A 26,923-nucleotide genomic window follows, 5' to 3' on the forward strand; every position below is an offset into this window, starting at 1 on the left:
ACATTGTGTACATTCAGGTAAACCCGTTCTTTTCAAACGTCCAGCACGAATAACAAAATATTAATAACTGCAGCCTAGAAAGCAAAGCCTGACATTGTGTAAATTAAAGGAAAATTAATTTTCCATCTTTAAAACAAAAACGTCAACAAGACAATTGTAATTATTTTCACTACTACTATTGCTTTGTTTTAATTTATGCATTTCTCTAAACACTGGCCTGATTTCCGTATTTATGTTTGCAATTCTTTAAATCAATTAAAGTGGCTAATAAATGCTAAAAAAAAAAAATAAAAAACTGAAATGTGAAGATGCACATGGCAAGTACAGACAACACTGGTCCACCTGCATCAAATGCAGGAATTAGCCTATTTATATTGCTAGTTACACCAGTGTTTGACATGTCAAAATGTAGTCAGGGAGAACGAAATTAAATGAATTATTAGAAATTAGAAATAAACTCTACCTGTTGTTCAGAAGAGGCGTTATAACAACTGCTTTAAAGTTATTGCCTGTAGTTTTTTCCTCAAGTCAATGGCACTAACAGAAACAATGTTGATTTCGTTCGTAATACTGTGATCTGTTATTATTATTATTATTATTATTATTATTATTATTATTATTATTCAATATTATAGTAATGGAGCTAATCTGTTGTTAGGATTATTAATTATTATTTAATTGATTATTATTAGGAGCGTTATTAGGATACATTCAAATAAAGTTGGAGTTTTCGATTTCCTATCTAGACCTGAACGCATCAGTTTGGGCTTTGTCATCATGACACCGTACAGCTGAGTGTCAGAGTACACAGTCCCAGTAGGAGTTATGTCTACCTATATTTTGGGTATAGACGTGGGCACAACTTCGGTAAAAGCCGTTTTAATAGAAACCGGCTCCAGAGCGGTGGCTGACAGTCACGCTTTGCCCACTAAGTCAGATATAATCGACGGTAGTGAGATAAAGGTGAGTGCCTCCACGTGCCGCACGACTTGATCCAGCAGTGGTGCCAACGCCGCTGTGTGTGCTTGCCCTGTGTGTAACCTGGCTGTGTTTCCATGATACCACACAGGCTAAGGAGCAGCACACTGGCCGGATCATAGACACTCTGAACCGGTGCATCGGCCTGCTGCCCAGAGACAAACTGCAGCATGTGAGCAGCATCGGGCTGTCAGGACAGATGCACGGGGTTGTGTTCTGGAAAGGAAAAGGCGGTAAGACTACTACTACTACCTGCCTACCTGCCCCACATACTGAGCGTGCATTTCACAACATGTGTGGTCACTTGGGCAACAACGGCTGTGACACACGTGTGGTCTGAGCAGCAAATAAACTGATTTGTTCATTTATTGGCTCATTTGAAGTGTAAAACAAATCAGAGAGGAAGCAGCAAGGCATAGTAAAGAGAGATCATTTTCAGAACTGATGGACAGGCAAAACACCAGAATTTGTGAAAGTAAAATAATAATAATAATAATAATAAAAAAAATAGACGCCCAGAAATAAATAGGTGCTAATACTTCAGAAGTGTACAGGACACTTGTCAGAGGTCTTAATATGTGGTCCCTGAGGCTACTGTAGCGTCTGTTTTCTGTTAATGTTTTGGTCTTGGAGGCTTATTAATCTCACGATCCTTGGAATAACCCCAATTTTAAGAGTCCTACAGAGTTAGCACCGGCCACCAGCCAAATGCTGGTGAAATATACATGTGATTAGTTGCTTGTTTCACTCACAAGGCTCAAAAAATTGTATGGTAATCTATTGAGTGACTGGTAAAATTTGAACATTCAGTAGCCATTTCTGCAGGTGAACACAATTCTATTTTGGACCACATCACACTCATTGATGTAAGGTTTCCTACATTTATTATTTTTGGATATTATAAGAAATATTAAAGAATGTTTGTGTTTGTGTTATGCTGATTCGCAATCATAGGTTTTGTTTTGTTTTGTTTTCAGGCTGTTAGTGAATTAGATAATGAACCAACCCTATTGCTCAGAATGTAACCACAGATCCTCAGTGTAAGTTGAGCTGTTTCCACAGAGCTGCTCTTATTGATCTGCTCGTGTCAGCAGAGGGTGTGAGCCACAGACGGACAGCAATAACAAAGTTCCCCGCTTGTCTACATATTGTAAAACAAGGCTTAATATGATCTTGCATAATGAGGATCGGATTGCACATCAGGGAAGAGTGTGTAATATGAACTATTTAATCTAATCCAAGCAAAATGTGAGCCCTGGTTTCCTTCTTAATGTACTTTCTTTATTATCATGAATCCGTTAATGTAATAGGTGGGATTCTTTTAGATAAAGTTGAGAAGCATATTCAGTTTATTATACTGAATAGTCACTTTTCTGTTTAGAGTACAGTCTTTAAAATACTTCACAGTTTGATTTGGACACAAGTTCCCATAATGTTTCACCAGGCCACAGGCTTTAGAAAAACATTGACCAGTAATAGCCATGGGGATTTGGAAGAAGTCTTTCAAGAAGAGAGCAGTGTTTTCAGACTGCTGAAGTACATGGATAATCCAATCTGTGATACTGATGATGACCTTTGAGATGCTTTTTTAGAAACATATTGAGGTGCTTGAAAGTTAGATGTACACTGAAATCAGGAGGTTTTCTGCTAATAACTCCTGATTAAAGAGAAACTTTGTTGGTCCATTGAACCTTTTTCATAACTCTGTTGCCCTCTGCTGGTTGCATCTATAACATGTTGTGAAAAGAGGTTTAAATGATAGAAAATGTGTGCTACTAGGATGTTTTTATATATAAACACCAAAACCATTTTGTCAAAAGCTGAAGTTGAAGTTGTTGCTTTAATTTCCCATGTCACTTGCTCCTCTCAGGTTGTGATTGGCCCAACAAGGACTTCTTCACTGCCAGAGACACCAGTCAGCTGATCACCTGGCAGGATGGGCGCTGCAGCAGTGACTTCCTGTCGTCTCTTCCAAAGCCAGACTCGCATCTCAGTGTGGCCACAGGGTTTGGCTGTGCAACCACCTTCTGGTACATGAGACACAGGTCAGCATGCGCTTTTCTAAAAGCCCACCTGCACTACTCGGTTTTGTGACACTAAAATGAACCCCAACTAAAGATGTGTGCTTTCACTGCAGGCCCGAGTTCCTGGAGGTGTTCACAGTCGCGGGCACCATCCAGGACTATGTGGTGTCCATGCTGTGTGGTTTGGACGGGTGTGTGATGACGCCTCAGAATGCAGCCAGCTGGGGCTTCTTCAACACCTCCACCAACCAGTGGAACATAGACATGTACGCAAAGTGCAGGACTTCCTGTTTTAATAAAACCACATTACAACATGTCAGAACATTTTATTGATATGTGACAAGTACTAAATGCATGGAAATGCTGTATAGCTTGTGCATGTTTGGTGTGACCGGCAATGACTAAACTCTTTGTAACTTACAGTGTTAGAGTTGGTATGCATAACCTACATAACCAGACACTCTGTGTGTGCATGCTCCAGTTTGAAGGGTGCCGGCTTCCCTTTGCACCTGCTTCCTCAGTGTGTGCCATCTGGTGGCCTGGCGGGACAGACGTGCTCTGACTGGCATGGTATCCCTGCTGGCACGCCAGTAGGGGCCGCCCTGGGAGACTTCCAGTGCTCTGTCTACTCCTGCATGAGTGCACGGACAGATGCAGGTGAAACAGGATGTCCAGTCATCTCTCCGATGCCAGGGTCACACTTAATGCAGGGGGTGCATTACTCTCTGACAGTCCATCCACTTTAGAGTCAAGTATCCATTACTGCAGTATTATCACATGCTGAATCCATTACATTTCTTCTACTACTGTACTACTAATAATGCTTCGATTTTCCGAAGTTACTTCTCTTAATGTTTTGAAATGTAATGTTTCTTCAGAGCTGGGATGTAAATTCATTTCCGCTGCATTTTGGTGCCATTAACCGGAACAAAAAAACAGTTAAGAGAAAAATAGCAAAGTGTGAAAAACACAAGAGCCCAGAAAATGCATTAAGTGTAATCCTGCCATCAGTGTCTCTTGCATGTCATGTTTGGTGCTGTTAGCTCATTAGCCTTCGATGACAGTTTGTATGTGTCTCCCACTTTCACAGTTCTTAACATAAGCACCTCAGCCCAGCTGACCTTCGCCATGCCAGCTGACTTCAGACCTCCGGATTCTCCTCAGCTGGCCGCCTCCATCTCCTACTTCCCCTACTTTGAAGACTCGTACTTGGCGGTGGCAGCGTCACTTAATGGAGGGAATGTACTGGCTACTTTTGTGGAGACGCTCACTTCCTGGATGAAAGAGCTTGGTATGGATTTTTAGTTACCCTCATAGCGTGGTTCATGGGGTGAGTGTCAGGTTTGTTGGCTGGCTGGTCCACCACTTTGGTCCTGACTTAAATATCACAACTACTTCTGGGTGGATTGCCTTTCCCTTCTTCTCATTTCTCAGTTAGTACATTGCTCTCCTCTCCTCCTCCCACATAAGATGCAAGCTGAGAAGGCAAGGAGGAGACACCAGGAGAGAGGATTTGAGGCAAATGCATTTAACAATACAAGTCATCCGTGCTTCAGAGCCAAATTTGAAGCCTACTGCTGTATTTTATGATCTCTGTCAGAAGAGCAGAACAGATTTCAACACAACTTACTTCATATATTTACTTTTAATTCAATTCACAACGTGGCATAATGGGACATAAATCATTTCAAGGTGAAATGTCAATGGGGAATGAACAGCGCTTTACGAGGTGCTACACAAACAGTGAGAAACATATTTGTAGTCCTGCTCCAACCGTGGTCTTTATATTCCGGCTGTGTGTCATGTCACTTCTGGTCACGGGTGCCGATAAAACTTCCACAAAGGACACACCTGTGCATCCTCTCTCCTCTTTCGTCTCTCCTCGAGGACCATTCTAGGAAGTGAGACATCCTTCAAGATGATGTGCTGAAATCGAGGCAAGAGGATTGAGGAGAAAGGAGACGAGGAGGCACAAAATAAAAACATGAGATGGGCCCACGATATTTGGTGAAACATTCATGTTCTCCTAAAGATAAATCCTAATGACTTTAGGCGATTCTCTGACTCTTGCGCCCAGCCGGTCGAACTTTTCATTTAACCAGCCATCAGCCTCAGCTGTACTTTAGTTATTATTAGCATATTTTAGCATGCTAACATGCAAAATTACAATGGTTAACATGGTAAACATAATACCTGTTAAAGAACAGCATGGTAACCTTGTTGTTGTGAGCATGTTAGCATGCTGATGTTAGCATTTGGCTCAAAGCAGCTCTGTGTTTCAGTACAACTTAGATTTGAAATGTTAAACACTGCAGAAGAACATATTTTTTGGCGTCTAGGCTCCACCCTCATGAGCAAATATCTTGAACCTCCTAGCTGGATCCTGCAGATGGATGCTAGGATGGTGGTGTGGCTGAAAGAACAGGCAGCAATACTGACACAGGGCAGTAGTGGCATTAACAGGCAGAGGTAGAGCTGGGAAATTTTTGCAGCTTAAATAGACTGCCAAATTGGCAGTGCTCGGTAGATGATTGTGGAGAGTGAGGCATGTCACATATTGTATGTCTATAGCAGGGCAGCTCGAGTTGACTGCTCAAACTAGCTTGCAGGCGTCCCACCATTTAATTGCTTCCTCTTCCCTCACAGGTGCAGAGATAAGTGATTCATGCCTATATGAGAAGCTGATTGATTCCGCCCTGAATCAGGAGACCAGCGACCTCATGGTGAGTCCGACCATCCTGGGAGAGAGACACGACCCTCTCCGCCTGGGTCAGGTGACCAACATCTCCACTACCAATCTGTCTCTGGGTCATCTGACCAGGGCACTGTGTCGCGGAGTCCTGGACAACATCACCTCCATGATGCCTGCTGAGCGTCTGCAGGAGGCAGGGGTCACCAGGATAGTGGGCAGTGGGAGCGCCATCGCCCGCAATGAGGTGCTGAGGCAGGAAGTGGAGAAGGTGTTTCCTCAGCCGGTGGTTTACGGACAAAACGCGGACTCTGCTGTCGGCGTGGCCATGGTACTGTGTGATCGGCATTGAGCAAGAGTCGTAATCCACAGTGGAATATCTGTCTGTTTACATGATTAATTGAGAATTTTGCACATTTTTTAGTACCTCATCAAAAGGTATCACTTACAGAAACAATCAGACAAACTGAGATTCTACAACATACTTTTGCTCAATGGAACTTAAAGGTGTGTTTTCCAGGACATGGAGGAAAAGACTGTTTTGAAATTTCGAAAGACCAGAAGATCCAAAAACAAAATGGTTAACACACTGACTCAAACTATCTGTTGAGTGCAGCTACAAGCCCCCCTTCAAACATTTAATTTCACTGTGATTGAAGAAATATACCTTGCATTTCTGGCTGTATCTTGTTGTTAATTAGCTTTTTTTTTTTCTTCTTTTCAGATAACACAATGACACAAATAAGAAATATTTCAGCAGTGTAAAAGTTAGGCTTTGAGGTGCGAGCTTTTTTCTTGGAGCTGCAAATTTGCGATGACGTCCATCATTAATCAGAAAAGATCTACTCTTGAGGAGCTTATTTCTCCACTAATAGTACACGGTGCAACAACCAAACACGCTGTAAAACACCACACATATGCAAGGAGGTTCCTTCTAAGTTTGGTGTTTTCATCTTAACTCTGTCATCTTTATTTCACTTCTACAGTCTGCACCTGTGTAGTCAAATCCATAGATTGTTGGAAACCATAGCCTGTGTGTTGTGTTGTGCCTGTACAGGGGCCTGTATTACAAAAACGATTACCATCATCATGAAGTTGCCGCTGATATTTCTGGGTTGTCCTGTTCAGATACGAGCGTGTTCATGTGAAGAGGCAACGTTTTTACAAGCCAATCACACGCAGCATCATGAGACCATGAAATGAGTATCTGATACGAGATATAAAACAGAAAAAATATACCTGTAGTGAAATAGTTATCATATTATACAACCTACATTATGTACAGTATAGTAAAATAAGTAGGCTAGAATAAAAAGCTACAGAGCCGGAATCCTGTCCAAATAAAATAAGTGGGGACAATTAAATGGGGCTTTCCTTCAAAATAAATGTTGACTGCAGACATTTGAACAGAGATACACTTAATATCAGTTAAAGGTAAGAAAGGTAATGATCGTCCTTTCCCGATAAAAGGTGTAAAGATAAGAAATCAATGCGTGATCTGGTGTATTTGCACAGACTTTACAATTAAATTACTGAGCTAAATAATACCGTGCTTTCTAGTAAAATTGTAAGTGGGTACACTTTGAATTTCTACTTCTTATCTACTTGAGTCTAAAAAGCTCATTGAGGGAAATCAGAATCAGAATCAGAATACTTTATTAATCCCCGGGGGGAAATTGTTTGACATAAAGATCTTGATCACTCGGCGCCTTAAAGTGTACCTTGTCCACATCATGATTCTGTAAGAATGATTAATTGGTTAATGTACCCACGGTGTGACGGTTTTGATCCGATCGTCTGAGGTTAATCTGTTCCGGATAAGGTTAGCCGTGCAGCACAGGTTACAATGGTGATCTGCCTCATGTTAAAGTGAACCAGCGCTATGATACCAGAAACCAGAGATACCCCAACGATAGTGGGGAAATACACTAATCTATTTAAAGAAGGGTGTAGTCGATATGTGCTCATTCACCGTCTCTGCAGGTCTTAGGTTTCTGCGCTTTCTTTGCCTTCTTTTGTCTTAATCTTCAATTGTGAATTTCATGTATTGTAGTTCATTGTATTTATCGACTTTGTTTTCAAGAAAGATCTTAATCTAATCAGCAGCTGTAGAATCTGTCTCGACTCTGCTGCTGCCTTTTGTCACGATTGGATGCTTGAGTCATGATCCAGTGTAGTAGCTATCAAGGCCATCAAAGTAAAAATAAATTAGACGTAACCAACAGTATATTTGATCTGAACTCAATGTTAATATTAACAGACAAAAGCATTTCACATCGAATGTTTCTAGCGGCAATACTGCACCAATGTTGGCTTTCCTATAATAACTAGCAATTAAAACACAATATTTATTATAATAGAGCATCATTTTGTTGAAATGACTAGAGTTATGTGCAGGTTTTTTTTCTCCCTTTAACCAGTAATTCACACCTGATGTGATGTGATTATGGTACAAATAAATCAGTGTTTTTTTGTCTCAAATCTTAAATATTTCATACTTATCTCACTTCTTGACTAAATCACCAGGCAGGATTATATTCTAAAATAAAAAAAGCGATATTCTGGTGCACTTATTCCAGTTTTGAATGGACAGCACAAATGCACACATGTATATATCGTAAAGTATAATATCGTAGACAACGTGTTGGTGTGTCTTTTGGTTACACTTTAAATACATATGCCATCTCAGTACGTGAAGACCTGCATGCCCTGTTTAAGTGAGAAAGAAAACAGGAAGTGATCTTATGAAAGGAAATCATCATGTCTCATGAACACAGATGCAGCCCACGCTGGTAGGCAGAAGCACTATAACCACACACTCAGTCACAGGACCACAGCTGCACTGACACACACACACACACACACACTTAGGCGAAACTGCGAAGGAGCAAATAAGACACCCACAGGAAACACATCAGCAATGTCATGGACTAAAAAAGGGAGACTTGCTTGAGAAATATTTTTCGTCAGTGACGAAAACATCTGAGTGAGATAGGTAAGTTCATTCTTTTAATCATTTCTGATTTGTTATTTTCACAGAGACGAGGGGAGACGTTATCTTTTAAGACGGTGGTTTATGGTGGTTTTATGATGGGATTACTTTGAATACTTGGATTACTTTTTCTTTTCATTAATGCTTGAATGAAAAGCTGAATTGTCTCTTTGGCTCCTCGCTCAGTAAACATATGTGTTTGTGTCAGATAATACACTGGTCCTCAGTGAAGTACATACATCAAAATTCCTTTGTGGTATTTTTTGCTGTCTTTACTTGAACACACATGGTCAATACAGCATCCTTTCAAGCACTCAGGGCTCCAGTAATGTGCTCTGATATTCTCCAGGGCGTGTCACTTTATCTCCCCCCCGGCTTGTTCCTGGTAATCTCACCATCGTTAGGTCAAGTGAACATCTCAGGACAATAAGAATTCTCTGCAGGACACCCCATTGTGTTCCGCTGTATTAGTTTTGGACTTGGGGATCAAATTTTTAATCAAGGAGACAATCTGGACGAGTAGGACTTCTCTCTGGGTGAGTCAATTGAGGTCTTTTTATCTTGTTTAAAAGGGTTTTTTGTTAAAATCAATAGATTGCTTCTGAAGCATCTGGAGCAGTAAGAGCCAAATCCTCTGCTTGTACAAAACACATGTTCATTGTCGTGACATTCTATTGTGATTTGTAATCATATTTTGCACACTTCTTGTTTCATGAGATTTAATGAGGATGTGGAAAAGAATGGAAAGAGGGAACGGATTCCCAACTGACACCGATTGTGTTTGTTAATTTTTATCTTCATCATACATATGTAACTAGAGTCGTCTCCTAAAAACAGCTCATGGATCAATATAGCCATGAATAATACAGCAGGACATATGTGGATGTGGAAGAAGATGCTCGTGCACAAACATTTGAACAACAAAGGCATTTTAAAATACTCTACTTCCACTTTTGTCAATGAAAACAAATGTTTAATTCAGTCAGATGTGGTGCGACTAAACAACTGTTCAGAATGTGTTAAGGTTTCATTTGGATGCATGTATGAGAAATGTCCTTTTCTATAAATAACATATGCATACTTCTCAGTTTTTCCATCATTTCTGTCTTGATGTCTTTATATATTCCTCTTGTGATGGTCAGGGTGTCTCACATAGTTATGCGTCACTAATTCCCCATTTCTTGGTTGAAAAGGGGAACAAAAAGCTGCTAAAGATTAGTTCCCGTATCCTTAAGAAGTCCCCCCTTAGATCATAATATCATTTTTTTGCAATCTGCTGAACTTTGCAGGACTATTTCATTTATTTGCTCACTGATTCTGTGTAAAGCGTTCTGTAAATGATTATTCTGCAAATCAGCGACAACCACATCGCGTGCTGTGTGCTTCTAAATACACTCCTTTGTTAGTCGCTGCGGCTGAAACATCACATGTCTGAAAATATGTGTGTGCCCTTAAAGGCCAGTGAGGTGATCCTGTGCAGTAAACATGTTTCAGACCCAAACAAAACATGTTAAAGCACTGACACTAAACACTTTGTCCTGCAGTGTTTACAGCAATGACCCTCAATCACTTTTGGCTTGTGATCCATGAAAAGAAAGTGTGTGTCTGTGTGTGTGTGTGTGTGTGTGTGTATTCACCCTCTGTCTGAAACGCTCTGTTTTAGCTCCTGTCTCTTTAAGGACAAACATGAAAAAGCATGATAGGTCTCCTTTAAGATTTCCTGAGTAATTGAGGCATATGCACTGTAAAAACTCCCAATCCCAATCTTGCATAGTATAATTGTGTAATTTCTGGTCAAAATATCTCATTACAGTTAATTAAGGCACAATCAAATAGCAAGCATAACATTTAAGTGAGATATATGGACTTGGGTTTTTTTATTTCGAGCAATCTAAACAAGCACACACCTTTGTTTTCATTCTTTTTTAACTTATTTTAAAGTGGCATTTTTTCCTTAAAGATATTTATGATAAATTGAAGAATATAACATCAGAAATAGAAACCACTCAATAATTTACAAATAAATGATTTGCCAATAAATCTTAGCAAGCACAGAACCTTTAGCAGTGTTGTCTGAATGATGTTCACATGTGCTGTATTTCTATGTAGACTGCTGGAGCGAGAGGTGAAGATGGATAAAGCAGAGAGGTTTGACTTCTCCCTGGAGTCGGACGACAGGACCAAGGAGGAGAAATTAAGCCAGAAAGCTGGGAAGTCCGGACTGGCTTCTTCACTGGGTTTGGGCCAGGAGTCGCCAAAAGCTCCTATGGACACTGATTACCAGGAGGAAATGGAGAAGAGGAAGTCTCAAATCAGATTCAATCTCAACTTTGACAAGTGAGCCTCCACATGCGAGACAGTGTGCTCTCTACCTTCTGTAATACTCATTATACCATGGCTGCTGTGTATTATCAAGCCCTGCAGTGTTGGTTAATGCGTTTGCTTGACCTTTTGACCCACATTATTTTTTTGTAACCCTGTTGTCTGTTTAACATTTGTCGTTCAAAGAGCGATTCGAGGTGAGACGGAGCAAGAAAACAAGAGAGACAGCAAGACGTTTGACATCATAAGGCTGTTTGAAGCAGTGGCCAGCAGGGACGTCCAAAAGCTGGCCGGCCTTCATCAGTACCTGCACCAGAGCCTGAAGAAACTCTCCGACACTTTGTGTGAGTGTGACACCCATAATGCAACAGCTGCACCAAAGATATACACTGCTGACTTGTGTGTTAACTCCCTGAATGTGTGGTTACACGTGCAGATCAGTCCTATGGTAAAACCGCCCTGATGAAGGCTCTGCTTCACCTCAGAGATGGCAAGAATGACACGGTGGAGCTGCTAATAGACATTTCAGAGAAGATGGGTGACATTAAAAAGTTTGTGAATTTAGCCTACACCAACAACTACTACGAAGGTAAAGTGTGCTGATGTGAAAACCTTTGCAGTCAATGTGAGGAAATGTGACAGCTCTTCTGATATGTCCCGATGTGTAACTCTTCCAGGCCAGACGGCTCTCCATATAGCCATCGAGAGGAGGAGTATTTCCTACGTGAAGCTGCTGGTCAGTAAAGGAGCAGACGTTCACGCCAAAGCCTCTGGGATTTTCTTCCAGCTACATGATGGACCCAACTTCTACTTCGGTGAGTCCACGCTGCTCCCCTGGAGCCTCACACAAAGATCATCTACTGAGAGGATGAGTCACATATTACCACTTTATTACTGAGTCAGAGGGTTATCTTTAGTTTTACAGCACCATAGTTGATTTTTTTGTGACAATGGGTAACTTAAATCAGTAGCTTTTAATTATGTCTATGTTCTTAGTTTTCTAAAATTGCTTTTTGTTATTTTCCTGTCAAATTATAAAATTTCATTTGATGTTGATGTCTACTGAATTAGCATTGTGGCTATAACAGGATGCTAGCAGAGGTGTGGTGTTGTCTTGTGCATAATGACACAGCAACTGCTTGGATCAGTATTTTAAACACCTATGTATACATGCAAAGCATGCATGCTGCTGAAGGGGAAAAGTTTCCTGTTTTATTGGTACGCCGCTCTGTTTTATGAGACAACACCATCATCAGCTGTTGATATGTAATACTGCATGTGTGCATAGGTATCCTCATACTAGGGCCTGTTCCGAGATGCAGATGCTGGAGAGATGAGTTATCACCGTATATTTTGTGATTAAAACCAATAATACAAATCTGGAACATGCAACGAGTCTGAGATCAACTTTAGACTTTGTGAAGTTATCCAGATAACTTGAGTTCGAAAGTTCCACATTCTCAAACATTTGTGATAATGTTTAGTTAAACTGGCAATAAACAAGTGTTCGCTATAAAATAATGACGCCATCTGCGTTAGATTGGTTCTCTAAAAACCTTGTTTTCACTTTGTCTGCCATTGGGCACAGAATCTCTCTGTAAAATGAAGGCAGCTCGGCACCATTTCTATCTTTCCATTACGCTGCAGTTATAGACTAAATGAATGAATAAGCTCACGTTTTGTCCAGTGTTGTTAGTAGTTGTTACTATGAGGAAAACTGAAACGATCCAGTTGTCTTTACGTCAGCGGCACCAACAATAATACCACTTGGCAGCTCTAAGGGTGAAAAGTTTCCACTTTAAAGATCCCCTCCAGATATGGTTTAAGACGTATACTTCATCTTTAAGCTGTTGCGGTTAATAAGATCTTAAGGTTAATTAAGATTCTGTGAATATTCAAATATTACATTATACAGTTCAAAAGTTTAATAGTTGGACAGAAGACGCCGTCTACTTCCCATCACACTTGTGTAATTGACTGACTGCTACCACCCCCAAAACTGTAAAATTATTTTCAGTCATTTGTGGTTGAGGTTAAAGGGGGAAGTCCACTCCAAAACAAAAGTGAAATATAATTTCGGCCCTCCTCATACTTTTTGTTCAGTTCCTATGTTGTGTGGCTGAATGTTAGACAGAGAAACTTTCAGCCTTCAGCAGATGACTGTGAGAACAACCTTCTACTGTGAAACTCAATGAAGTTGGGCGATAAAAGCAGCATGCCGATCAAATATAAATCAAGATTCTGTTACTGCATTGCATTTTCACTTAGAATGTTTTCAAAAACACATTTTAGTGTACTGTTTGGCTCTAAAATGAGAAAGTTAATGAAGAGTCAGCTACTATTTTGTGTCCTGTTCTGAAAAGCAGGCGCACGTATATCAGATCAAACTGTAAAATTAGGTAGTGATCAAATATGAATAAGAACTCTGGTGATGCATAGCCTATTTGTTGCTTTGAATGTTTTCAGACACATATTTAGTTCACTTACCAGGCCACCATGTTGAAATTGTGGGGAGAACATAGAGGGATTCACGTGCAAGCAGTGGTGTTCCCAAGGGGGGACCAGGGGGGTTTGATGGATTCAAAGTAGACACAAGATAAACATTCAGATGCATTTTAAAAAGTAAAACAGAAAAAGGTTGTAAACTAACAGAGTCTCACTGTCTGTGTTGTCCTCAGGTGAGCTGCCTCTGTCTCTGGCAGCCTGCACCAACCAGCCCGACATAGTCGACTTCCTCATGGAGAATGAGTACCAGCGAGCGGACGCTAAGCTGACGGACTCTCAAGGCAACACGGTGCTGCACGCCCTGGTGGTGGTGGCTGACAACTCCAAGGAAAACACGGAGTTCATCACCAACATGTACGACAGCATCCTCAAGACCACTGCCCGGCTGCAACCCAAGCTGAAGCTGGAGGACATCGCGAACAACAAGGGGCTCACGCCTCTCAAAATGGCTGCCAAGACCGGCAAGATCGGGGTAAACGCTGGAAGTTGATATAAAGTACAGACACAGCTGGATAGAAATGTTCTGGGGGGCCCAGGGTTTGAAATGTACCATGGGCACCCTGCTTCACCGACCACCCAGAAAGTAGTGTGTTGTTGGGCCCTGTGAGTGTCTGGATTGGGGTCTTAAATCCTACTGACTAAGATTATACTATGACCTGAGCTCATAGACATATTTCGCTCTGACATTTATTTCCTTTGTCTGCAGCTTTTTTCACACATCCTGAAAAGGGAGTTCCACGAGAGTCACACCAAACATTTGTCCCGTAAATTCACTGAGTGGGTTTACGGGCCCGTCACCTGCTCCCTGTACGACCTCGCCTCTGTGGACTCGTACGAGGACAACTCAGTACTGGACATACTGGTCTACGGCAGTGACATTCCTGTGAGTCCCAACATTAAGAGCCCAGTCATGCTGATGTTATTCTGTGCTCAAACATCTGCTGTCTCCTCCCAGAACCGTCACGAGATGCTCCAGACGGAGCCTCTGAGCCGGCTGCTGGAGTCCAAGTGGAAGATGTTTGGAAGACGAATGTTTTTATTCAACTTCCTGGTCTACCTCCTGTACCTGGTCATCTTCACTCTTGTAGCCTACAATAGGAGGGATGGACAGGTGAGCTGGTGGCAACAAACTGTGTGATTGATCCGTGTTGCCATCTCAGATATACCTGTGCTGATGTTTCTTCTCTGCCCCACAGCATCCGTTTAGCATCGAACACACCACAAAGGGTTACCTGTATGTTACAGGCCAGCTACTGACAGCACTGGCAAACATCTATTTCTTTATCGTAGGGGTATGTAGGTTTCCTTGTGTTTTAAATTAAAAATCCAGTTGTTCATATCACCACCTTGTGGAAGTTGTATTCCAATATGATTTATCAAGAGCCTTCTCTAAATCCCTAGATCTTGGACATGAGGAGGAAACGGCCAAAGCTGCAGACGTTGCTTATTGATGGATATTATGAGATTCTTTTGTAAGTAGTAGTGCTTCATTAAGGATGTGATCATAGTTAAAGGTACCCTGTGGAGTTTTCATGCAACCTACCTGTTTTTCACCACTTGGTGGTCACAATTGCAATGCTGATTTTTAAAATATTTGAAATTTTGCATGGTTACACCCAGCTGTCCTCTTGTTCTCTGCCTCCATTGACATCTTGCTACACTTCTTTGCGCATCGCTGCCACCAGCTGTCTATCAGTGGAACTGCGGGGAATAGGTGGCAGGAACATGTTTTGTGCATTGGCTGCGAGAACTACTGTTGGAGCCTCTGGTTCTGAAAATGAAGCCCCTGCAGAAGGGCCTTAAACCTGCATTTTGTCTAATGGCCAACAGAGGGTAACTACACTAGTTTTCAAAAAGATCACCTGATTTATTACCTCAGTAAACATTTTCCTAATGAGTTTATGGCCTCAATCGCTTGATACACTACTTCCTCCATACCCCATGATGTTCGCTTCTTAAATTCTGAATCCATTTACAGTAAAACAGACGATAAATCAGGGTATATATATTAAGGTGCGACTGAGTTGCGATTGGCAAGTTGCAACTGCCTTGTGGCCTCTGGGTTTTTCAGTCAGTCCTATCAGGATCTCCTCTCCCAGCTCCACCATCTTGTCCAAATATAGTCACTTCTGGCTCCACTTACACCTCTCTTTAAAAATATTCAGCTGGGGGTTCAGGATCAACTTTCTTCACTTGATCCTCACTCAGTGGGAAATGAGCTGTCAACCTAGTAATGCGATTGATGATTACAGGAATGAATCCATATAAATGATATGGAAGAACTTTGTATGATCATGTTTACATACAGTGTATGTACACAGAACAACCAAAACATTTAAACAATACATGAATACTTTAACTAGCTGACATATAAATTCAGGTAAAGAAGAAATATTTAACATTAACAGTAATTTTTATTAAACTAAATCGACAAAGAGAGAAGGACTGTACAATGCTTGAGAGACACGTATGTGAGCCCCTATAATATCTAAAAGTATACTGGTCACTTGACAGCAGTGAACACTGGGATGCTAAGAAAACACATTGATTGATGTACCAATAGGTTTTTGATCACACAGGCAGCATATTGGTCTTGGAACCATCTTCAACTTACAGCATCTGTGAGCTGATCGATAGTAATCATTCATACTATAGTGGTTGGTATTTGACCTACAGTATTCGCCCAAACATCTTACAGTACATATTTGTTTTTCAGATACATTTTTGCTGCGTCTTCCTCAGTATTCCTTTGTATTTGTGGTGTAGGTTTTGCCACGATACTGACTCACCAAAAGTCTTTTGACTACATTTAACTCGTTTTGTGATCATTTAAATTCAAATTTAAGTTATATTTGTAATCAATTTAGATCCCCATGTAGAGATTTGCTGTCAATTTGACATAAAAGGGCCTTTTACTGTTGATCAATGAAAAAAAAAAACTACATTATATCTTCTTTCATTTAATGTTGTCAAACAGTAAAATAGGAAAACTTCCAAATGGGTGTTGAATACTTTAATAGGCACCATATGATCTTAAATACTGCCATTATAAAAATAAACATCACTATGAAACACGTTCTTTGGTGGTCGATCTCTCCTGGGGTTTATTATCAGCTCAGACTGGTGACATGTAACAGCTTCAGATGATCTGAGGAGGAACTCTTCTTCTGTCATTTTGTTTTTACACACATACACAAATATCGGTCAAACAAACCTAACTGTAGCCTCCTGTTTAACAGTACAAACCTGCATTATTAGCATTTACATTTCATAAAGTGTACATGGTTTACAGTGGCTTCTTTTGCTGTTGATAGTTTTTTGCAGGGCATCCTCTTCCTGGCCTCAGCCGTGCTGTATCTATGCAAGCGTCAGGAGTACCTCAGCTTCTTCGTACTGTGTCTCGCTCTCAGCTGGGTGAACCTGCTCTACTTCTCCAGGGGCGACATTCACATGGGCATCTACAGTGTCATGATACAGAAGGTAGTCCACAGAGGTCACACCTCACCACAATGAAAGTGATGGTGAACAATCTAATCTCTGAAGTCTCTTTTCTTCTTCGCAGATGATCCTCAGTGATATCCTGCGCTTTCTTTTTGTCTATGTCGTCTTCCTCTTTGGATTTTCGGCAGGTATGTCTCCTCTGTGAATGAAAAGATTCATTCAACAAGACATCGGCTACTCTTTCAAAATGCTTTCGGACAAGAAAATATAACAAAAAAAATACTTTGCATGTCTATTTCATGAGCCAGGTCTGTAGGAGAGGAACGAGTAGGTCAAAAGTTGCAAGCAAACTCTCGCACACTTGCTGTTTCTGTAATCTGCTTCCTATCTCCTGTCACAGCGGTGGTCACGCTGCTCATAGAGCCTCCTCCAAAAAACCTCACCATACCTTCCGGGAAGGGGCGTCTCTTCGGTCAAGCTGACGATAAAGAGCCCTGTATAAAACCCACCTACAGAAACATCTCCTACACCACAATGGAGCTCTTCAAGTTCACCATCGGCATGGGCGACATGGAGTTCACCGAGGACTACCAGTACAAGGAGGTCTTCTACATGCTCCTCATCAGCTACATTGTCCTCACCTACATCCTGCTGCTCAACATGCTCATCGCCCTCATGAACCGCACGGTGGAGAGGACTGCCCTGGAGAGCACCGGCATCTGGCAGCTACAGGTGAGGCATCCTGGAGGGTTCAGGTGGTTGAGGGTTGTTATCTGTTCAAGGCAGCTGTGGTTTGACGAAGCACTGTTGCTGTTTTCAGAGGGCTATCACTATCCTGGACATGGAGAAAAGGCTGCCGTGCTGTCTGAGGGAGGGGTTTCGCTGTGGCGTGGAGAAGAAACTGGGCACTGCTCTCGGGGATGACCGTCGCCGGTGTTTCAGGTTTGCTTCTTTCAGTTCAATGACGATACAGTCAGTCTGAAATGTTGTGAAGGGATCCATCAATAGCTGCATGTGAAGACACACATACTTCCATAACAAGCGTCCCTGCCCCATCACAGATACAGTATCGGCTGGTCCACCACTTCTATCTTATTTATTGAATGGGTTTCCATGAAAATGAATTTGGTCCAGATATTCATGTTCCCCTCAGGATAAACTGGAAACGTAACTTTTAATCTAAGCGCCATCATCAGATTAAAACTGTGTTTTGAACTCAGAGAACCGCTGCACTTAAAAATGTCCCATGGGATTTTCTTGTAAACAACAAACATCATCTTTACATCCAGTGGTGCTGTGTCCTCGAGGTCAAATGAATGTGTTGAAAGCATTTCTTTCCTTATAAAACATTTGCAAAGCTGAGTTTTTAAGCATTTAGATCCAGCATGAGATCTAAAATACCTTCCCAGTCTTTGTTGAAACACTGCAGCATATCTTGGTGTGTTACCACCGCCTGTAGACCAGTGGAACAGGAGTGTGTGCTGTGTAACCCAGCTCCACAGCCCTAATAGGGCTTTTCACACTGCGTATTCTTAGCCCAGTGCTAAACCCTTCGATAACTTCTCCCCTTTTCACACACAAATTGCTAACCTTAGGTTAACCTGTGCCCAGCGCTGTAGGATTCACACCGCACTTCTACTAGCCCTGGGTTAATAAAGCACGAGGCCCCAAGAGTCCATGGTTTACAGTGACTGTAGAACATCTAAGGGGGTTTTAGGCACTACGCTATTCAATTCATAAATGTCCGTTGAATCACACGACTAATGTTTACGATCTAGAATGACATGTGAGTCCATTGTTTACTCAAGCTGTGTTTCGCACTGGCTTTTAGCCATGTGTTTAGGTTGATTTGCAATGGATAATCCCAGAAACTCGGGGCTAAGCCTTCTTCGGAGTAAACTCTGGTCTAAAATCAGGGTTAGCCCACTGTGGACTGTGTGAGGATTGTGCCAGTCAGTTCAGAAAGTTCCAAGAATGCTTTTTAGCGCAGGACTACGTGAAAAGCCCTATAGAGGTCAACAAGTCCACAGGAAACCCCTTAAAGCAACATGATGTAGAAATTGACATTTTGTGTGATTTGGCGCCCCCCACAGTTTCTGAGTGCAACGCCACTGTCGTAAATACAAATCCCAGGTCTGTAACAACTTGTCAGATGTAATGTAGGTGCTGACTACAAACAAGACTCATTTAATCAGAACAATGTGATGTGTTGAAAACTTGTATGTTGAAGTAAACATGGATGTAACACTGTGATCCTACCCTCTCACTGAAGCTACATAGTGCAGAAACAGGTGATAGAGACACCATTCACTCTATTACAAGACACTGTACCATCAGAATGATTTGAATGATTTTTAAGGTAAAAATGTTTCATAATGTTGCTTAAATGCAGCGTTGCAGAATCACTAAACTTGTGTTTCATCAATTTACCAGAATCAACCTGACACATGTGCCTTCACCACAAGAAGAGTACACTCAAGCGTAGAGGTACTAGTTGGTGTCTGGAAATATAGTGAAGCTGGCATGTGCGCTATACCTGTACTTCAAGACAACCCTATATGTGCTCACTTCACAAGGCCCCTTATAGCAGATTAATCCAGCCCTGGATAATGACTGGAGAAAAGAGCAAGTTTCTATGTTTATGGTGGTTGACTAACTTCACAGGAGTTGTAAAAGACAAGCAGAGGCATTTTTTGTGATCGGCTGTATTGTTCATATGTCTACTGCTCAGTGGTGGTCCTGTGCTGTGTCACATTGTGCTGGATAAGACACAACCTGGTAATAGGGAGGACGCTGTGAGAGATAAAGTACTGAAGTTGTCATCTGACCTTCATTTTTGGCTGATATCGTCAGTTCTTGGATTTGGTCCTCTGAGCAGCATAAAGGCCAGGTTTAGCAAGTAATAATAATGGAGAAGAAACAAGGTTAGGCCTGAAGATTTAACGAAAGATGCAGCTGTGTGAGCAGGATCGATTGATGCGCAGTACACTGTGTTCCTCACTAATTTGCCTTCTCTGACAGCTGATTGATGCGTCACACAGCAGACAGTAATTGGAGCATGTGTCCTCTTGTTGTCTCAGAGTGGAGGAAGTCAACTGGAACAAATGGAACATCAACCTGGGCAAAATCAATGAGGATCCTGGGTGCTGGGATCGTGTCCAGCAGCCTGGCTCAGACACCCCGCCGGTCAGACATCACAGAGGTGCAGAAACATGAACACGGGCTCAAAGTTTTCAAGATTAGAAATGCTTTTTAGGCGTTTCTCTGTGACAGGAAAGTCATCATTGTGTAGTAACATGTTCCTCCTTTCTCCACAGGGAGGAGCTGGAGAGGCTTCTTCGCAGAGGGCAGCCGGCGGTGGCGGCACACACAAGAGTCCACAGAGATGGAGTCTCTGAGAACCACACCGGTCTGAAAGACAACAGAGAGCTTCTCTCTGGCTGCTCAGCATGACTGACCTGAGCAACAAGGCATTCAAACCTACACACAGTGTTCAGTTTCAGCGCCCCAAGAAATTTCACTGCCAAATGTGTGAACTGCCTCTCTGACTGACTGATACTCCACTGTCAGCTCGATTTAAAATGCAGCCTTTGAGGCAATATTTCACTGACATGAGCAAGATATTGTAGATATGTGTTCATCTGACTGACATAATGGTGTAAAAAAGTAGGATTTATCAAAGCTGAATGCTGCATCAAGTGGTGCTAAATTGCCAAGGGAGTCATGCATCTGAAATACATTAAACATTGAATCCAAAAGCTTCTTCTGCTCATGCTGTTTCTGCCACCACCTGAGCAGGATGCACATCCTCTCAGCACAAAGGCCACAACCTGCCGGCACCTCTGGCATCGCTCAAAATCCTTCATGGAATAATACTGATCACGAAGGTGCTGATCCTGCCCTCCTGCTGTGTGCCCTTTATACAAGTCCCATTTTCATCACAGCCAGACAAGCTAAATCTTCTGCAGCCAGATAGTCCTGCGGATTTCACAGCTTGCTTTGTCTACTCCACTTCCTGTCTCTATTTGGCAGAGGGAGGCTGGGATAAATGGCGTGAAAGCACAGCAATCGGCGCATCATTGACCACCTTCAACATCTGCTGTCGCAGTTACAAAATATATAAGGTTTAGACGGGCCCTCTGGAGCTGTCAGACACATAAGGCTCATAGTGAAAATAACAAGTCTGTGCTCAGTAGCTTACCCAAACTATCAGACAGCATGACAATAATTAAAGGATAAATCCACCAATTTTAAACATTAAAGCGTGTTAACCCGGTTTTGGTAAGTACTACAGCGTATATGAAAAATGTGGCTCCCGTGGAAGCTGATAAATTCTCTCCAGTGATGTCACTCAGTGGCTATGTTGCATTTTGGGCAATGTTGGCCAAAGGTTTTGAAAAACAGGCCACTGGTCTGGCATTGCACTCCTATAACGCTGCTGGACTCATTGTGGACAGTTTAAAAACAAATGATCAATCAAAACTGATACAGAAGCAATACAGAAGGAAACACAATTAAATAATATTGAAGGACTCAGCCAAGAAGAGTTGGAAGAGTTTTTTCATCTTCTATTTGTGGGTAGGCATGTGCAGATGGCATGTATACAACTATATGTATGTGTGTAGGTGGATCCCCATACTCACTTTATTTACCAAATTTCTTTATTATTAGTATTAGTAAGAGAATAATACGATTTCCCCATTTTTCCCCCACTATAAAGCATATAAATACTGTAAGACTATTTAAGTATGAACATCATATGTGATTAAATGTATGTAATGCACCCTAGCAAGTAAAGGTGTTATTAATAACATTAAGCCACTAAATGTGGGATTTCAGCTCCCTCTCCATTGCATTCACCTCACAGCAAACAGCTAGCAAACGATAACATTGCTAATGCTAGCTAATGTTAACATAGCTAACACTAGCTATCTTTAACGTTGCTAACACCAGCTTATGTAAGTATTGCTAACTGTAGTTGGCTAACGTTAAGGTAGTACAGTATGCTGGGCAAAAAACTGCGGAAATCAGCCATTTTAAGTTTTTTTCCCCACAAACTGGCAACTACCAAGACTGTTGATGCTGGCGCGACACAGATACCAAGTGATACCAACGGCATTACACTATTGACTGATAAACATTGTTATCAGCTGGAACTAAATGTCAGGATTCTTACACAGAGATAAACAACACAATCATTTCGGACCTGATAAACATTGTAAAATTATTTATTTACAATCGTAATTTTTAAGGAAAAGAGATACTTTTAAGGCTTGCTTTTCACAAGCTCTGTAGATGTATTATTCTTACAAAATAATGTGTCTGCATAACAATAAAAGTGTTGTTATCAATATGACCTTGAAGTATAAAAACGTTCTTCCGCTACAAAACATGGTGCCTACATTAACCACAATGCAACTGAGCCACTCAGTGACATCACTGGAGGCAATTTATCTGATTACATGTAGCTTCTTCTGGAGCAACAAAAGACTTTATACTCCTTTTTTCACATATGTAGTACTCTCCAAGAGCTGTAAACACACTTGAAGGTGTAAAATTAAGAGTTACCCTTTCCCACTCATGCAGAACGAAGGGGGAAGCAGAATACTGTGCACCTGCTGTCAGTCAGTCTAAATGAATGTTGCATGTATTCCAAAAAACAATTCAGACTCATTTCAAAGCATAAATTAGAACTTTATTTTATTATTACAATATTACAAAAAGAGTAGCACAACTCTCACGCTCTTGCCTCTTATCTGTCGTACAGAATGACACAAAAGAAAGGCTTCTGGACCTTCTTCCATTTCACAGCAATAATACAAGAAACAAAGAAGAAAATAAAATTTAAATAACAAGCAAATCAAGTATTATAAATAGTCACAACTGCAAACTGAAGCTTTGAAACTTGGAAAAAAAAACGTTACAGCTCAGTAACTACACATTGCTAAAATATATAATTACAAAATATTACTCCTTTTTCTTGCTTTTCATAATAAAGAATCTCTAAGGAATTGCTCTGTCTATTCAACAAAACTTCATTAAAATAAAAAAGACCAGGAAAAAAAAAGAAACAAAAAATTGCTGTTTCTGTGTATCCTCTCCTTCTTCTTTCTCCTCATTATTTGGGGTTTTCATTAAAACCATGCTCATTTTCAAGGGAAGTCCAAGGACCAAACACTTAAGGCTTTTTAAGGGCTGTTAGGGAGTTAGGTGAACAGAACATGGGCGTCATTGTGTTTATAGACACGCACACTCTCACGTACACACACTCACACTCGCCCTTAACTCTACTCACATCAGCAGGCAACATTCACACACAATCTTTAAACTTTAAAGTTACAGTAGTCTAGTAGGTAAGCCAGTGTACAATAAAATAAACAATGCATTTGCTGTTTCACTTTAAACTTAAAACGTCAGTTTTGTTTTACCTGATCTTGCAAGTGATCAATTTGGTCTTTCCGAGCAGACTTCACATCAGAATCAGTAGCAACTACACATAACTTAATTCACTTAAGTTCCCGCTGTCGGGATCAAAACTCTGGTTAGGCTCGCAGTTCGATTCTACATGACATTAGTAACACTATTATTTCTTCTACTCCAGAGTTTTGTCCTCATAACTAACTATCCCCCTCGCCACTTGCAAAACAAATAATCTCAACATTCAAGTAATACATTTGTCATTTGTAACAATAACGATCTGAAAAGGAAACAAACACGAAATGGCACATCTTCATAATAACAGTGTGTCCTTGTTAACCTGACTTTGGCCATTTTAAGGTATGAGAGTTAATCTGTCATGACTTTTTTCTGCACTAAATGTTTCACAATCTTGTTGCCAAACCTTCCTGGCATTGACAAAAAGTTTTTTTTTTTTGTTTTTTTTTAAACACCTGAATTCATTGCAGCATTTTCAGCAGGACAGAGCATCATCTTTTCAACATATCTGCTCCCTGCTGGATCTTTGCTATGTACAAACAACCTGATTACAAGTGTCCTTATCTGACAGAGAGGAATCAGTCTTGAATAGCACAACTATACAAATAAATAATTACATTTAAAAAGAATTAAAACCTCTGTGTACATGTGCATACAGCAAGCTTTTCCGGCTGTACTTTGAAGTCTCCAGTGTCTGATGGATTTGCACTGACACAAGATCGTGACTCTCTCTTCTGTCCTCAAATGATTGCGTTTAATCTTGAAGTGACAATGAGATTTGAGCATCAACACCAAAATGAAAATTTGAATAAAACTAATCGGAGCAACAAATTTATGACATGACCCTGTAAAAAAAAACATCCATCAGCCGATGTTGCTTTTTTCAGTCAGGGATCTATCCTTCTTACATGCATAAGAAAACCTAACCGATAGTTCTGGAGCAGAAATAACACAGGATCTGTTGAGATCCAGGCACACAGATAGTACAACAGAGTAGAGGTGGGAATGACACACACAGTACAGATGTGTGTATACACACACACACACACACACACACACACACACATAAAAAAGTTCCCTAAAGTGCCAGGTAAAAGCACTCATTAACAAAAATAAAAGCAGCAATTGATCACTTGCAAGATTTATTAAAAAAGAACAAAAAAAAAAAAAAGAAAAAGAAAAACTACTGTTCTTCATTAAATATATTAATTTACCCTCTTTAACATTAGCGGTCATTTGTTTAAGTTATCAATTTAGTTTTATTCATGTGTTTCCTTTCTTAAGACTAAACAAAGGGGTTTTGATAACTGTCGTGTAGACAAGGCCATAGCTTATCTGTACCCTGGGTGCTGGATGAGAGCCGTTCTGCCATCCCCAACCTCTGGACCTACCCTGCTCAGAGGAGGCCTGTGCATCTTGCCCATCAATCCGAGATTCTGATCGCGGAAATAGGGCGTCTGGAAGTCCCCACCCAAGTAATCTGCCGTTTGCATCAGATTAGTCTGGGCGGAGGAGGAGGTGGTGGAGGAGCTCGTTCCCAGCCTGTAATGGGGAGCCCCAGCGGGCCCACAGTCTAGCGTGGTGCACCCTCCTGGGCCCGCACCGTGGAATGACATGGCTATGTCCTGAGACCCGGAGCTGTCACTGTTGGGTGTGGGGAGGATGCTGCTGTTCCAAATGTGGGACTGGAAGTAGTGACCATTAGTGTAGTGGGCCATGTGGCTGGGCATGCAGTTGTTGACGGGGGGAGAGGGGGTGGGCCTCTCTACGGGAGGTTTCAGTGTGTAAGGCTGACCCACACACACCTCTGCAGGGTAGCCCATGCCCTTAAAATGGAAGGCGGGGTCCCTGGAAGGCTGCTTGCAGAGGTGGGTCCCACCGTTCTGAATGTGGGAAACGTGAGCCAACTGGTGCTGATTCCAAGAGCGCATCTTCTGATGCTGGGCGTTGTGTTGCAGCTGTTGTTGCTGCTGATTCTGTTGCGGATGCAGATGCTGCAGGTGGTGCTGCTGCTTGAGATCAGTGTGGTTGGAAGGCAAGTGGTTCATTGCAGCCATGCTTGGCGGTGGGTGACCTCCCACCAGGGCGGTGGCTTTCTCATGAGGGCCAATAATGCAGTTGGGTGGTGGGAAGCCAGGGGTGGCAGGGTTGCTGTGCATGGACACCCTGGAGCAGGCGCTGATGAGCAGGTTGCGACTAATGGGGCTGGGGTTGGCGATCTGGCCCTCGCACATGGAGGTGGCTCCTGCACCTTGGGCACGTGCTTGGCAGAACTGGTTGATCTGATGCACTATGGTGCTCAGGTCGGCCTGGCGGCCCTGGTGCAGCCCAGCGGCCATGGAGAGTGGAATGGTTGAGGTAGAGACGGTAACATTAGGCGGAGCTTCGCCATCTGGCAGCTTCCTGCTCCCCTGCAGGCAAGGTGGCGGCTGCTGCTGAAGGTGCTGCTGCTGAAGCATGACGGTGGGGGGCCCTTGTGGGATGCCAAGGGCTGGATGCTGAGACAGAGTCTGGAGTCTGGGTGGGCCCTGAGGATGCTGGGCCATGGGGGGATGGTGTCTGAGGGTCTGGGTGGGACCCTGCTGCTGAGGAAGGGGCATCTGTAGAGTCTGAGGCGGGTCCTGTGTTTGGAGGGGTAAGCTCTGCTGGAGCCGAGGAAGGTTCGGCAGAGGTGGGTGGTGGTTTAAAGTGCTGGTCGAAGCCACTTGGTAGGATCCGGCGGGAGGGTTCATGATGACTTCAGGGTGCAAGCGAGCCCGGCTGCCGTCAAAATCTTTTAAGATGCCTTTGACTGTGGGCACCTTGACGATGGCGAGGAGGCCGGTCTTGGCACTGGCCTGAGACGAAGGGTAAGGACTGTAGCGCTGGCCTGACGTATCCAGCCCGTTCACTGTACGGCGCACGTGGTTTCGCTGGGGGACCTTGACACTGTTGGGGAAGATCTTGATGGTGAGGGGGTTGTTGGCAACTTTCTTAGCATATGCATCCAATTCTGCAGGGGTTGGAAACGGAGCGGATCTCATCCTTTGTGTGGTGTCCCCTGGGGTGGAGGACAGGACAGGTCAGAGGTGAGACAGAGAGAAAGCAAGAAGAGACAGAATTGGGGAGATGAAGGGCATGGTTAGAGAGGAACAATGTGTCAGACAACTTAATCCAGGTGGAAGTGTATATGGCACAAAAGAGCACATCAATTGTAATCTGAGCTGCTGAGGGGAACCTGATTGGACAGTGCTCTCATATTCCATACCTCGCTGTTTTCTCCTAAAACCCTCACAGACTCCATCTCACGAGGACAAAGAGATTTCCAATCTCATTCTCAGCTGAATTATTGCAGCCGACACATTCCCAGTCCTATATCCAATTTTGTGGTGGCGGCTGTGACTTTGAGGTCAGCAGCTTTTAGTGGCCTTAATTGACGTAGCATCCGGGCAAACAATAAGAATGTGTCTGGGGGAGGGGGGGCTACGCTTCTTGCTACTGAATCACAAACTAAACAAAGAATACGCAAGGCAGTGATGGTCCCCCGTGGTTGCTTTG

At 42.2% G+C, this 26,923-nt stretch overlaps 3 protein-coding genes across 3 annotated transcripts in view; 2 read left to right on the forward strand and 1 right to left on the reverse strand.

The window, feature by feature from the left end:
* The first annotated feature begins 787 nt into the window (after window positions 1–787).
* shpk (sedoheptulokinase) lies at window positions 788–6,376 on the forward strand. The gene is made up of 7 exons (XM_084372842.1): window positions 788–963; window positions 1,070–1,211; window positions 2,849–3,023; window positions 3,116–3,268; window positions 3,484–3,659; window positions 4,093–4,293; window positions 5,649–6,376. The coding sequence occupies exons 1-7, from the start codon at window positions 826–828 to the stop codon at window positions 6,041–6,043; spliced, it is 1,380 nt and encodes a 459-aa protein (XP_084228968.1). The 5' UTR covers window positions 788–825; the 3' UTR covers window positions 6,044–6,376.
* A 103-nt stretch (window positions 6,377–6,479) lies between these two features.
* Window positions 6,480–21,437, forward strand: trpv1 (transient receptor potential cation channel, subfamily V, member 1). Its single transcript, XM_084372841.1, has 16 exons — window positions 6,480–9,219; window positions 10,793–11,020; window positions 11,192–11,349; window positions 11,442–11,594; window positions 11,683–11,820; window positions 13,684–13,982; window positions 14,217–14,393; window positions 14,466–14,621; window positions 14,707–14,802; window positions 14,912–14,982; window positions 16,825–16,990; window positions 17,073–17,139; window positions 17,352–17,683; window positions 17,772–17,893; window positions 20,032–20,153; window positions 20,269–21,437. Exons 2-16 carry the CDS (start codon window positions 10,815–10,817, stop codon window positions 20,364–20,366), a joined length of 2,361 nt encoding a protein of 786 aa, XP_084228967.1. The 5' UTR covers window positions 6,480–9,219; window positions 10,793–10,814; the 3' UTR covers window positions 20,367–21,437.
* A 1,187-nt stretch (window positions 21,438–22,624) lies between these two features.
* fam222ba (family with sequence similarity 222 member Ba) overlaps window positions 22,625–26,923 on the reverse strand; it is a 32,726-nt gene continuing 28,427 nt past the window's right edge. Inside the window, exon 3 of the mRNA XM_084373147.1 lies at window positions 22,625–26,426. Coding sequence (XP_084229273.1) covers window positions 24,718–26,426 — 1,709 coding nt within the window. The 3' untranslated portion in view covers window positions 22,625–24,717. The remainder of the gene's footprint in view (window positions 26,427–26,923) is intronic.

This window comes from Pagrus pagrus (genome assembly GCF_965226575.1).
Source record: "Pagrus pagrus genome assembly, chromosome: 14".
Lineage (NCBI taxonomy): Eukaryota > Metazoa > Chordata > Actinopteri > Spariformes > Sparidae > Pagrus > Pagrus pagrus.